Here is a 14216-nt window from a genome sequence, read left to right on the forward strand (position 1 = left end):
CAAAATACAATATGCAAATAAGCTGCAGTGACTGGGTTTGTCCCTATTTTGCAAATGAAGCAGCCTCCCCAGGTCATGTGTTGAGAGGTTGAAAGGTGAGTCGTGGGCTATGGTTTTCCCTCTGAGGTCTTCTCACCGTGCACTTGCTTCATCCATGGCCGCACACCTCAAGTCTATGATGTTCAAAGCCCAGAGCAGCTGGCACAGGCTGAACCTGCAGCTTCTGACCTGGACAGGGCAGTGCCCAGCACAGACCACGGGAGGGGGTGGGAGCCAGAAGGGTGTGTGCACACCTGGCACCGTCTCCCACCTGGGCTTTCCTGACTCCCAGTGGGAAGCAGGAGGCTGTAAAGACAGGACCAAGTCAACAAAGTCAATTGTGCCTCCCTCCTGGCTCTGCGTCCGTCTGGCCCAAGCCAGTCAGGGGGCTGCTCCGGCTGTAAAACCCTTGGCGTGTCCCTGAAGGCCCTACCTTGAGGAAGCAGAAGTTAGGCCCCAGTCCTGCAAAGGCCGTCACCTCTCTTAGGGAGGCCCCTAGTGGTGAAAGACGCCAGCAGAAGTGTGCTCCCCACCTGAGGGGGGAGAGGACAGACCTCCTTTTGGGGGTGCTATGCAAGGCCCGCCCTCCAGGTCCTCACGTCAGGAGCCGCTGGCCTGCTTAGGACATAATAAAACCCCAGCTCTCATATGCATAAATAAATAATTTTTTTTTTTAAAAAGGGACATAATAAAGCGAATGAGCGAGAAAGACAATCACGAAGGTGTAACGTGTTTGCAGAAGATAAAGTTACCTTTGAAATTTGGACCGGCTTCCTCTGGAGAGGAAATTGCTTCAGAGTCAACTCGTGTCAAGTTGCCAACTTTCTTCCATGCCACAGTCACTCTGCTCAAAGGGGAGGAATCTCCGAACCCACCCTCCCTCCCCAGGGCAGCCGCCCCCCAGTTTCGCTTCCTCTGGGATTTCTGAAGTCACCTCTGAATTCACTGCCTAGATAATCCCGATGTGGCAGCCTCCTCTGTGGGGTTCCTGCTTCTAAGTCTCAAGTCATGTCATTGGGGGGACCCAGCAGACCTTGTCCCCCATCGCCTCCCAACTTCTGGGGGTCAGAGTGCACAGCAGATTCGTGGACAATACGGTTTCCAAGTCCCCGCTTCCTGCCTCTCCACAAGGAAACAAAACAGCCTCCTGCGGCGAGAGGCTTGGCTTCCTGTGGGGCTGGAAGAAGTGAGGGTTTGGGTTACCACTTCCCTTCCTGTTTGGAAGAAGCCGCTGTCATCACGCTCGTGGGCATCACGAGAGCCCGCGGCGGCAGGTGTGGGGCCACCGCCAGCATCCTCTCCAGCTGGGAACCTGGGGGGGCAGCTGTTTATGGCTCCAACACATGTTTCTTATTTTTTTTTTTTTTGAGCCCCATGGAAACTTTGAATCACTTAAGCGCCTTTCCAGCGATCTCTATCGGTCATGATTCATACCACGCTCTCACGCTTCCCGCCCAAACCCACCAACCCACCAAGGATGCCTGTCATTTATTTTCTTCCAAGTCTCTTCCTTAGAAACCCCAAATTAGTCACTTCTGGTTTGTAGGGTCATTCTTTCCTCTATGGCCTGGTCAGAAAAGATTTCCTCCTTCTCTGTAGAGTAGGGTTGTCTCCAAGAAAAGGGTGTATGTCTCTGTTTGTGTTATAGAGCAACCCCGATATTAAACGGGTTCCTGGCTGTGGGTCCTCACCCGCGCGCTTTAAAGGGACTTATGAATACTCTACTACAGACACACACAAAAGGGTTAATAAAAGGTTTATTTACAAGAGAAAAAGAAATAAGGAAAATGTACAACTCAGGGAGAAAATAGGGAAATCAAGTCTTTAATGCGTCCTACCCGATCCGACGACCTGGAAACCCAAAGTCACTCTCAGAGCTGGCCGGACGCTGCGAGCTGGTGGAGAGCCAAAAATGGAGAGCCCCCCAAAGCCCACGTGTCTGCCTTTTGTATCCACCTGGCTGCTTAACCCCACCCTCAGGTCCCAGCCACCTTCCCTTGGGTGGGGATGGGATTTGGAGTTCCCAGTGTCTTTGGCTTTGACCTGGGGTGGGGGTGGAGTCCACAAAGCCTATATGGAATTTGCTTTGGGACATCCTTTTCCCCCTAACATTTGGAGCTCAGCCTGTGCCCCATCCTGGGGAGACCGCACTGTCACCTCAGGTGCCTTGCTAGCCATCCTTGTTGGAGAGGCTGGAAAACCCACTGGCTGCAGAAGCCCTTTTCCAAGGAGATCTGGGAGCACCTATGTCAGAATTCCATTTGCAAAACATGCCGATTCCCAGGCCCCATCCTGCGCCTGAGGGCTGAGGCCTGGGCTCGGCCATCTCCTGCACCCTGCAAATTCTAACTGCGGCATGTGCTGGATCTGACCATAGCTGGAGCCATGCTGATTGAACGAGCAACCCCGCTATTTCAGGGGCTCCCAGATGGTGGACGACAGTCCTCTGTGGGTCAGAGGGGATGGTGGGGCTCTGGGGACCTTGATGCTGGGGGCATCTGGTGTGATTTTATTATAAATCCTGCCACCCCCTCTCAGGTGCTGTTTCACCCCAACAGCGGGGCGGCCGGGCAGTATGGAGCACTCCAGACTGTCCGCCTTGAGCGCTACAAGGCCTTCTACATCACTGGTGAGTGTGTGGGGTCCCCTCAGCCCTGCTCCCCTGTGTGCAGCCCCAGACATGGGCCCTGGCCCCTGCCCGGGGTGTCTCTTGGGGCTCTCTGCACTCCTGGAGGTGCCACCCCCAACACTGGCCCTGGCAGAAGGTCCCAGCACCCAAGGGGTGCTGCACCCACAGGCCTTCTGCACCCACAGGTATGCAAATAAGGTCTTCCTAGTGTTTGCCTAATTTTCCTGAGAGCGCAGAGCTAGCTCAGCCCATTTGTAGAGCCCTCTTTTCCGTGAAGGCAAGTTCAGTCCATTGTTATGCTTTCAACAGCCAGTTTGGTGGCTCATTCAATGGAAGCTTAGAGATCTCTGAAGGGGTAATTTACTGGATAATAAGCTGTTTCAGAAAATAGCCCTTAGAGGTCTAGCAAACTGACCGAAGTCTCTGCTTCTTGGTCCACTCTGTCTTCCATGTCTACTTTAGGAACTTCTTGCTGCCAACTGGATTCAAGCTCTCTCTACCTGGTTCCCCTGCTCTCTGGCCTTAGCGCTGCAAGAGAGCAGCCCTCTCCCTTGGTGTCTGTATTAACCCCCCTGGCAGCTTTTAAGGCCTCAACTCAGGTGCCACCTGGATCCTGAAACTCTGATCTTCCCAGTGGGTGGGTTTTGGAGAACGCTTGACATTTGTCACATTCTGCCTTGGAGGCCAGTCTTTTAGGTACACGTCTTCAGGTCTCTGACCCAGAGCCCCGTCAACTTTCAATCCCGTGTCTTGAAGAGCTGCAGCATAAGGTTCCTTGCACTTAGTAGGAACCCCAACATAATGAATGAAAACTAAAAGATGAATGAAACAAAGTGTTGGATCCGGTGCCGCTTCCAACTGGATTCTATTATTTAATGTTAGCGTTTTCCAAAGAATGATATAATAAAAAACAAAAAATTATTTTCCCCGGGTGTTAATAAGTGACCCCGAAGGAAATGTGGCAGAAAAACAGGACAAGTTGTTTTGAGTTCATCACTGGAAGGATATGAAAAATACCACAGGAATCTGATTCTCTAAGACCTGAAATGGGACCAGTCAGATCCTTGTTATGCTTTCCGACAGAAAGTTTCTAGATTACGGTCTTTCATTACCTTATCGAAGAGGCATGGCTTCACCAGACTGAGTTAATTTCAGAAGTCATCGCCCTGCCAGAAAGCCCTTGCAACCACAACATTGGAATAATAACTGTTACCATGAAGTAATAGGACTGTTTAAATGATCACAGTTCGACTCAGGGGAGGCAGGGCGGGGAGAGCTGAAATCCCAACAGATGTGGCGAGATTTATAAATAGGACAAAAACGCTCAGAGAGCAAGGAGGGGGGCCCAGAGCATATTCTGTTTCTTCTTGAGACAGTGTTGGTAGGTGCCGTGTTTCTAAGAATGTGTCCATTTCACCCAGTCATCTGACCCCCATCCCCAGCGCCCCCGACAGTCTTCTTGGTTATGTGAAGATCTGAATGACACCCCTCTTTCATTCCTGATGTGAATATCATGAGCTTCTCCCTTTTAACCTTGGGGAGTCTAATGAAGGGTTGCCAGACTTGGCTGATCTTCCGTTCACTCACTTCTACTGTGGTTGTTGGTATGAGTGGATTTCCCTAGACCGTCTTATGCTGTCTTCACTTTGCTTAATGTATTTTTTTGTGGCTCTCCTGTTTTCTTTTGGATTGAGTTTTCACAAATTATCTTCTCTATAATATATTTTTTAAATTTTATTTATTTATTTTTGCCTAGAAGAACTGGGTGTAGGCCAGAGGTGTGGGGGTGAGAGGATTCACCAGAGACAGAGTGGGGAGCAGAACAGGCAGGCCAAAAACACTGCTGAGGGGAGCAGCGGGCGAGACAGGAGAGGTCTGCTGTGCCATGTGGGTAGCTCCCTGGCCGGGGATCAAACTCAGCCATCTCAGCGATAGTGCTGAGAACTTAACCCCTAAGCCACCAGGGAGGCCCACTCTATGATGTTTTGTACTTCTTTAAATGGCTGTTCCAGGGTTGTGTCATATTCTTCCTTAACTGACCTCAGTGAAATGAAGTGACTGCTGAGCCTGCCCCCCCTCCCCAGGAGGGTATAGACAACGGAAAACCATGTTTCTTTATTCTTTATACCTTCTTGTCCTCTGTGCTGTCATGGCTGTATATCTTAAATCTACGCACTTTAAAACTCCGCAATACAATTTCAATATTTTTGCATGAAGCAGCTCTCTTTAAGGAAATTCAGATAGGAAAACGATGCTTAAAATCCCCTGTGCTCTCAGGCCTTCCAGGAGCTCTGGGTTCCTCTCCTTGTCATTTTCCCGCTGTCTGGAGAGCTTCTGAGCGTCTCTGGGTGCAATTCCAATTCTTTAAGCTTTTGTTCGCCAGGTGTCTTTATTTTCCACTGGCCCCAGGAGGTGTCTGCAGAGGGCTTCTGCTTCTGTGCGTTGTGACTGCCTGTGTCCGTCTGTCCATCTCTCCGATTTGGGGGGCAGTGGTGTGACCTGACAGCTCAAAGAGGGTGGTTGATACTTCCGGGTGTTCATCTTTTTACTGATGAGGATGGACGGTGACTTGGAAGCTCCTGACATGCCAGACCAGAAACTGGAAATTTCCTATTTAGAAGTTTCTAAAAACCTTGAACATGGGGTGGGGGGTGGTAAGCTGTGGCGGTTCCGACTTCTGTTCTCCCGGGGCCGGAGATTTCTGTTCTCACGGGTAGCTCATGGCCAGCTCATCCTCTTCAACTGAAGTCTTGATTTTGCACTTTGTGAGAACCGGTTCTTTCAGATTTTGCCCTTAAGCCCAGGTAAATCCCTTAGTCCTAGTCTTTATGCCTTGCGTGAAGCTTTGGGGACTTCCATGGAAAATATGACGTGTTCAGCAAGCCCTTCTGACTTAGTGGGATTCACTCTAAAGTCTGTCTTCCCTGCAGGGGGTGGCCTGAAATGCCTGCTGAGCTCTTCAGGCTTATGCTCTTGCTGCGCTGGTGTCCCCTGGCTCAGGGGTCAGCCCAGGAGTCCGCGGGAATTTACTCCGGGATTCTGAGACCTCTTTTTGCCTCCCTCCTTCCCAGGACTTCACCCAATGGCCTGCATCTGTTGTGGCATCCCTGACCTCTGTCCTCTGACCCAGGGCTCACATGCCTTTTCCCTAAGTTCTCTGCTGCACAGACAGGGCATGTCCCGAGGGGTAAACTTGAATGGAGACCCTCCCCAGTGTGCCCTTCCTTCCAGAATCGAATCCCTTTCAGCTTTTGCCTGCCTTGGTTATGTTCTAATACCTTCAGTTGGTTGTATTTTTAAAAATATGTTGCCTGGGGTTTATAATCATCTTTCTGAGGGTTAGTTCTATGGAAGCAGCTCCAGTACTCCCTTAACTGAAGCAGCTCCAGTACTCCCTATGGAAGCAGCTCCAGTACTCCCATCTTGTAAGCAGAGTCCCTCACCCCAGCCTGATCCCCCAAGCTCTCACCTCTGCTCTTTACCGGGTCCAGACTCGAGGCTGAGACAGTAAGTCCTACTCTCTGCTGAGCAACCTGAATATCACAGGGGCTGCATACAGGTGATACCACTTGCCTGTTCTTCCCACTCAGCAGCTCGCATCTCACTACCGTCCAGGCTGGATTCGAACGAAAGCTGCGTCTTCAGGGGCCTGGTTTGGTCCCCCTAGGTTTGCTCTTACTGAATTGCACTTGGCGTCAGGATAACATGTCTTCAGTGGGCTGGGAGCCTCCCTGGTGGTGCAAAGGTTAAGACGCAACCTATAAAGCTAGGCGCAGCCACTGCAGCATGAGTTCGGTTCCCGGCCAGCCAGGGAGCAACCCACATGGCACAGCAGACCTCTCCTGACTGCCCGCTGCTCCCCTCAGCAGTGTACTTTGGTCAGTCTGCCTGTTCTGTTCCCCACTCTATCTCTGGTGAATCCTCTCACCCCCCACACCTGTGGCCTGTACCCCAGCTCTTGTGTGCATAAATAAATAAATCTTTAAAAAAAAAAAAAAACATGGCTTCGGTGGGACAGCTGATCACACAGCTGGAATTTTCTAAGGATGCTGCTGGCCAGGCCCCCTGAAATGGTCTCTCACGCTGCGGTGCCAGAAAAAGCTCCGCTTGCCCTGAGCCACTAGCAAATTCCAGTGGCACTTGGGCTGCTAAGAAGCTCACGGGCCAAGCAAATGCTCAGGAGCCCCTGTGTGTCTGAGAGCTGGGCTTTGTTGACTCATTTTTCCCAGACACCTTAGCTACATTATGTATGGAAAAGGCAAAATAAAAAAATAAATAAAGTCATCGAAATCATAACTAGCCAGGGATGTGGTCATCACCCCAACATTCTTGGTGCTCCCCTCTTGGGCCCCCCCACCATAGCCAGATCTAATGTATAGCGAATCTTGGCTTCAGTCCAAGTAAAATTGCTCACCTCGCCTTCCTGCTCACTCACTGGGTGTCTTTGGAATTCAAGAAGCCCATTTTCAAAAAAATCAAACACCCCCCCAGAGGGCAGAGAGGAAAGACATATACGAGTGAACATTCTGCTGGCTGTGAAGGTAGATCCGAGGAGAAGTTCAGATTCTTTTGGACAGCAGGAACGAACACAGGAAATAACACATGGGTTATTTCAAGGTCGTGTCTTCGACAGGGAGAGGCACCCCTGGAATCTTCCGATCCCGGTAGTTGTCAGTGTGTACGCGATTGCCAGGCTCCTCTTGACAGCCAGGGCCACAGCTGTGCTTGACGGGGTGCTTGTCTGCCCTCTCTCTAGGTGGAGCCAAAGCCTGTGATGGGAGCACTGGACCCGAGCAGCTCCAGGACCCTCCCCTGATCTTTAATCTAGAAGACGATGGTGCAGAAGCGGTGCCTCTGGACAGAGATGGCGCCGAATACCAGCAGGTGCTGCCCAGGGTCAGACAGGCTCTCGCAGATGTCCTGCGAGACATCGCCAGTGACCGCACCTCCAGGGCCGATTACGCCCGGGACCCTTCAGTGACTCCCTGCTGCAACCCCCACCGAGTTGCCTGCCGCTGCCAAGCCAGCCCCTAGCCACGCAGAAACATCGGGAGATGAAGTGGGGCAAGTTCACGCGACAACCTCGGTTTTACCCTCTCTGTAGCTGTACGTGCCTTAAAAACAAGTCACAGGATTTGGTTTTGAAGCCTCATTCCTTTGCGTCCCGTCGGCACACCGGCAGTGGGGCAGCTCCTGGGCTTTGGGGTGAGACCAGGTGCAAGCCCCAGCTTTTGAATTTGGGGGATTATTTAAGCCTTCTCGCAAGCTGGTGCTGAGGACCCGTAGGCAGTCCATGCAAGTGCCTGGCACGGACTGTGTTTTGGTGTTGTGCCCCCAGTTTTGTGGGTCCTGTCACCACAGGCTCATCCTAACTGGTGTCCAGAGGGCACTTCTCCATACGGACTATGCCCTGGGCCCACGGGGTCTGGTGCCAGAGCAGAGTGGGATTCAGTAGGTCTGGGCTGGGGTCTGAGATCTGTTTCTCCAATTCTGTTGAGTGCCAAGTGGCATAGGTGTAGACTGCACAAAATGAAGCCTGTCACGAAGTCTGAGAAGAGCCTGCAAATAAGCCCACGGTCCTCGCTGCTTCTCCCTAAGCCCCTTAAAAAAAACCGTATTATTTTTTATTGAGTTAATGTGAGTCTATAACACTGTTTATGATTCAGGAGTACAGGTCCGCACCTCTTCAGACGTATGTTCCCACACCACCTCCTTGAAAGGACAAATGACTGAGTTGCAGAGATTTTAGGAGTTCTCCCTGCTTCCTAACACCGAGAAGAAATAAAATGTTCAAAAAATATATAGACATGCATTGCCATCATTTTATTATTAGTGTCCTAGATGGGACTCAAAGGTAATAAATGATTTGTTCCGATCACTGCAAAAATACTTTGCTTGGCTAAAATAGTCTCTATATGGATGTAATATACAAGAAATACAGTTCAAAGGGGTTTTCCTATATAGGTACATTTTTACACAGCATACATTGGAAAAGGATGCCCTTTTTAATATAAAATTCCGGTTACAGACCAATATGGTTAGTTAGCACTGACTACAGCTGTCACGCGTCTCACATAGCAGGGTGTGGGCGGCGTCCCGGGGCTCCGGTGGCCTGGGGCTCCGGCCCCGGCTGCTCACACAACTGCACTCCGCGCTTCACCTTCCTCCTGAGAGGGGGGCCTGAGTTCTGGGGTGTGCTTCTCATCAGGACTGCTTCGTTTTGCCCTTCTGACTTCCGCGGCACAAGATTATCTACCGAAATCAAAACAGAACGGCCTTACTCTTCCCGGGAAGGGGCTGTGAGGCAGCTGCACTCACGGACCTGGGCCCTGCGGGGCCTGCAGGGGGAGGCTGGGACCCGGGGGCTCTTCTCTCGGGTCCACGGGGGGACCCTCACTCACTGCCACGGAAAATCCACCCGTCTCGTTTAGGTCCAGGTGAGCACGGCCCAGTCTCGGAAAATACTATTCAGAGAATATATACGTGTGGGGGTGTGTATTTTTTTTTTTTTTTTTCCAGAAAGGCTCATCTCACTTGTAAACATGGACTGCTGGGTCATTCTTCAATAACACCCCTGGTCCGGATTCCTGGACTCTTGCTCCCGAGAGAGAGACTGGCGTGAGCACATACAGACTCGAAGGCTGCTGGGTCCCAAAACATCTGTCTCCTCCCGAGTACACATCTGCCTGCGCTACCAGAAACGACGGCTCTGTCACCGTTCTGGGAGCACAGGAAGCACCCAGGAGGCGAGAGGGATAGAGAGGAGGGGGAAGCGTCGGTCTATTTTCAAAAAGGCCCGTAAGGATGACCCACATTCTCCCAGCCAAGACGAGGGTGCGCGGAATGAGAGGTGATCCAGCGGGCCCACGTCCACAAGACAGGTAGCTCCAGCCAAGCTGAGACTCCAAGGCCCTTTCTCTGTCTTAGCACGTGAGCAAAGCTGTGAACGCTGGGCCTGTCGAGTCAGAGGGGCCGCCTAGCACCTCGAGTTGGGCATTATTGCCCGGAAGGGCATGGCCAAGACAGCTGGTGTCGAGAGGACACCTGAGTGGCCGGGCGCTGAGCCCGGTGGAGAAGCCTGCAGCAGGGCAGCCCTCTCCTCGCGACCACCTGCCTGCAGGCAGAGGGCAGGCCGGGCTGCCAGCGCCCGTGACGCCCACCCCAGCTTGGCACACACTTGTTCTGAGCCCCACACCCTTGTAGGGGACCTCGTGCGGGGATCTGCACTCTCACTGGCAGGAGCTCTTCTGTGCACAAAAATCTGAAGCAATTTAAACCAACATCCCTTGGTCCTTGAGAGGGAGACAGGACAACTGGCTCCTAGAACATTCTAGGACGAAGCGGCCTCGAGCTCAGCTCGGCACTACTTCCTGAGTGTCTCCCTAAGAAAATGATCTACTCAGCGTACCTATTACTTTACTCAGTGTACCTATTTGTTATTGGCAAGAGACCACCTCCTGAATGCTAATACCCAAAGTACCTCAGTTACGTAAGTAAGAGGTTGACTCTGATCACCAGATTAAGATCTAATTAACAACCTAGTAATCTTTCACCGCAGTATAGACTTTCACCAGAACGAGTGAAAGGGAACCTGGCGGGTGAGGCCCCCGTCTCCACAGCATCCACCTGGCTCCGCTGGCAGATGCGCCTTTAGGGGATTAACGCCCCATGTTTGGGAAGACAGAGCTTCTCCCTCTCTGGTTACATGGGGACCGAGAGCCCCAAGGCAGAACAAGTGGTTTATCAGGAAGCTCCAAACTAGCAGAGATTTTAAATTTATAATTAGTATCTTTCAGAACTGCTGCTCTCCACCCTGAAAACAAACGGCACCTGCTGGCCATGGGCGTGACCACCTGCCTATCAGGAAGCCGGAAACGTCAATCTCAAGCTGCGGCCCAGGGTGTCTTATGGGAAATCACAGGCGCGGCCCACCAGTCGGCGCACAGGGGCCCCCGCGTGCAGCTTCTGTGGCTGACTCTGCTGACTCGATTGTTCCACGGATCTATGCGAGAAGGAAGGTGACCCGCACCCGTCCCTCTGCAAATGGCATCTCAGCTGACACAAGACGAGGGGCGGAGAACACAGTCCACTGCAGGACCTCGTGGGCACTGCTTTGTGCCCGGTGTCCTTCCCTCCTGCTCCAGGAGGGGCCCCTTGGGCTCTCCATGTCTTGGCCTCAACCCGGTTCCCAGTTGACTCACTGGGATGCTACCGAGCTGAAGTGCACGGAGAGGTCTACACGTCACTCTAAATGGCAGTGTGAAGCAAGAGAAGCAAAGCAGGCCCTGAGCCACCCAGAGGCTCTTCTCTTCAGACAGGGAGGCTGGAAGCAGCCAGCCGGGTGCCCAGCCTGCCCCAGGCCCTCGCTGTCAGGAAAGCAGGACGCTGAGAGCCCAGCACAGGGGCTTGGGGGCTCTCCACCCTCCACACGCCTGCTAACTCACGTTTGCTCCTGAAAGCCTGCAGTCACTGGGGAGGCTGGGGTCTGCGTGCTCAGAGCCCAGGGGACAGAGTCCCGCCTGCCCCAGGGCCTCGGCCTGGCCCTGTTACATCGTCATCTTCAGCATGAAGAAGGCCAAGTTCTGCACAAGCTCCTTGGGAGCCTCAGGAAGAGAAGCCTCACAGTCCGAGGTCCTGCCTGACGAGACTGCCGGAGGGGCGAAGGCCAGGACTGCAGGCCTCTGACAGGAGGAGGCCCCCGACCCCGCCGGACCTCCCAGGGTTAGTATTCGGTTATTCTGATATGATCGGGTTCAGGGCGCCCCAGAACGATGGGCTAATCGGTAAGGTCGGAAACAAAGCGTGATAGACATTCTAGGGCTTTCTGGACACTAGAGAGGGTTAGTTGTTATGGCCGAGCTAACGGAAGGTGACTTGGCCTCCTGGAGGAGAGGGAGGCCGCCTTCTAAGCACACAGACTGAGCCGCTCTCTCAGGGGTTCCGGATGCTCACAGGCGGAAATTCATTCTCGTCATCCAGACACACTGGTCCCGTCGCAAACTCATGTTCGGGAATAACCTCTCCTCGGAGTGCCCCGCCGTCCTCAGAATAACCTGGAAACCAAGGGCAAGACATTGGGAGGCGCCCCGGGGACAGGACCACCCAGCCGTGCACCCCGGCCACTGAAGCTGCTGCCGTTTGCAGCGCTCACAGGCAAGGGCTGAGCCCGGGCCTTGCCTGCTGGGTGCAATCCCCTGGCCTCCCTGAGGGAGAGCTCCATCCACACTAAGGGTGGTTAGGGGTGTCCCCACAGCATCCGACCCCCCTGTCAGCTCACCCGGCACCGTGGAAGCTGTGGATGTGCTTGGTCTGGCTGCCGTGGCTGCATAAGACTGAGGTAATGAAGGTCTGAGGTCATTTTCTTTATTCTCTTCCGTTGCTCCTGAGCCCAGCAAGCTGATGGCGGCAATTAGGAGGGGGGTGAGGGAGGAAAAAAGAGACCATCACACGTCTAGGACACCCCCAAAAGGAAGCCACAGGGCACACATGCAAGACCGCTGGAGTCTCAAGTGCAGACGGCCGTGCCCTGCTGGGTCAGCCCGGGCTGAAGCGGCCTCCAGTGACCTGGTCAGCACGCGGCTTCCCGGGGGCCCCTCCCTCTTGGTTTCCTAAACCGAGAACTGGTCCTTCACTCTTGCTGGTGCTCTCGGGCCACCAAGACACAGTCACAGGTGAGGGGCTCCGTGGGCGGGGGGCAGCGGCAGCCTGCGGGGTCCCCTTCATGCCGGGAGAGCGGCCCCTGCCCTTGGTCACAAGGCTTGAGAGCCTTTTGATTCAATTCAGTGAACATTTCTGTGCCCGTATGTGTGAGGAGAGAGCGGGGGTGGGGGCTTCGCTTTGTGTGCCCCCAGGCCCGGCTGTGTGGGGGGAGCGGGAGGGGGTGTCTGACGCTGAGGCCGGCACAGAGTAGGCGCCGGGGGGCTTGCCCCGGAGGAGGCGGGTGCAGAAGGGAGGAAAGCAGGCGGGAGCTGATCGGCACCCCCAGCCCTGAGGGCCGTCCTTCCGCGAACAGAACCGGTGTCCTCACCTGTGGGTCTTGATCAAGACGCAGTCTCCTCCGTCCTGAGGGTCCAGGTTGTAGATGTAAAGGTAGCCGTCGGAGGACGCCACCAACAGCCTCGGCAACTTCTGGATCCTAAGGGCCAAGTCAAGCACATGCTTGTGTACAGCAGAGAGGGTGACGCCAGCGTCATGACAGGTCGGCTCACAGGGGCGTCCCCGGCGACCCAGCCACCAGCAGACCCAGCCCACCCCCTGCTGCCCCGAGGCTGTTTCTTCGCCTCCGCACCCACCTGGCGACCTGCTGCAGGAGCCTTTCCTGCCTTCAGGGTAAACATGCAGAGGGGGCACGATGGCCCTGAGAGCCCTCCGGCAAGCACCACCGGCTCCCCGGTGGGCGGTGGGCGCTGGTCTCCTCGGGGAGCCCCTGCCCGAAGGTGGCAGGAGGGCGCAAGCGCGAACCTGCTTGGGTTTGTGAAAATGTCTAGCTGCTCCCCTGCTTCAATCAGCTCCCTTGAACTTCTTAGACAAAACACCCGCCAACCTCGCAGGTGTCGGCCCAGACCCGCATGGGGCTGGGGTCCTCACTCGCAGGCGGCATCAAGAGCACCAGAGGCCGAAACCCCGGGACAGAAGTGGAGTTGGGTGGGAAAAGCTCTGCGGGGCCTGGGGTTTTGCTCGCCTCTCCTCTGGGTCACTTCCTTGTCCTTCTTTTTTGTTCTTTTCGCGTGTTTGGGGGTTTTGCAAAGTGAACCTGTCCAGCGCGTGCTGGCCAGCGCGGCGGCGCGTACGTACGTGGAGAGGGTGCAGGTGTTCTTCTGCCCCGAGAAGTTCAGCCGCCCGGTGGCGAAGGCGCGGTCCTGGTTCATCATGTCCGACACCTGGGCGGGGAGGTAGTTGGAAGCAGCCATGAACATCTTCCCCATGTAGCCGGTCCAGGTCGACGGCTCCTCTGGCCGGCTGGGGGGGCAAGGCACAGGTGAGGTTGAGGGGGAGCCCCGGGCCCCTGCCCGTCGCCGCAGCAGCAGGAGACTGCGCTGCCCACGGCCGCTGCCCACCCGCATCCGGGGGACAGGCTGTTCCGGCAAAACTAAAAGGACAGCGAGGGCTTGATGTCCTTCAGAAGAGCCATTTAGAGGTTCCCAGTGCTACTTCTTTCCTACATTAAGGTAATTGGCTCTGGGGGCTCGCCCGATGTGTGGGTTTCTAAAAGGGGGCTTGGGCAAGGAGACGAGCCGATGTCCTGACGCGTCAGGTCAGCTCAGCCTACCGTGGACCCACGGAGGAACAGGCCGGTCTGGGCGTGCCGGCCTCCCCCGCCATACGGGTGGGAGGCAGACTTCTCGGCAAGACGCCCAGCCCTGAAGCCACCAGGGCCCCGGCAGTTCATGCTGGTGGAGATAGTTCAAAAAGAGCTGCATGTTCTGCACCCCAGGGCCCCGGCTGCAGGCAGGGGCGGCTGCTCTGTGGGTTTGCGCACACTCCTGCCAGCTGCTCCCTGCGGGGCGTGAGCTCCAGGGGTCCCATGGAGGGGTTGTGTCCACAGGGA

At 54.5% G+C, this 14216-nt stretch overlaps 2 protein-coding genes across 3 annotated transcripts in view; one reads left to right on the forward strand and one right to left on the reverse strand.

Annotated features, from left to right (window-relative positions):
* Positions 1-8543, forward strand: part of ARSG (arylsulfatase G) — a 91266-nt gene extending 82723 nt beyond the window's left edge. For both annotated transcript variants that reach the window (XM_037494801.2, XM_037494802.2), the window contains exons 11-12: positions 2578-2668; positions 7425-8543. In XM_037494801.2, coding sequence (XP_037350698.1) covers positions 2578-2668; positions 7425-7702 — 369 coding nt within the window. In that variant the 3' untranslated portion in view covers positions 7703-8543. The remainder of the gene's footprint in view (positions 1-2577; positions 2669-7424) is intronic.
* Positions 8476-14216, reverse strand: part of WIPI1 (WD repeat domain, phosphoinositide interacting 1) — a 28398-nt gene continuing 22657 nt past the window's right edge. The window contains exons 9-13 of the mRNA XM_037494803.2: positions 13463-13627; positions 12696-12803; positions 11946-12064; positions 11621-11721; positions 8476-8920 (exon numbers count right to left, since the gene is read on the reverse strand). Coding sequence (XP_037350700.1) covers positions 8873-8920; positions 11621-11721; positions 11946-12064; positions 12696-12803; positions 13463-13627 — 541 coding nt within the window. The 3' untranslated portion in view covers positions 8476-8872. The remainder of the gene's footprint in view (positions 8921-11620; positions 11722-11945; positions 12065-12695; positions 12804-13462; positions 13628-14216) is intronic.

Source organism: Talpa occidentalis, unplaced genomic scaffold, assembly GCF_014898055.3.
Source record: "Talpa occidentalis isolate TD23 unplaced genomic scaffold, MPIMG_talOcc4v2.1 talOcc4.7, whole genome shotgun sequence".
In the NCBI taxonomy this organism is placed as follows: domain Eukaryota; kingdom Metazoa; phylum Chordata; class Mammalia; order Eulipotyphla; family Talpidae; genus Talpa; species Talpa occidentalis.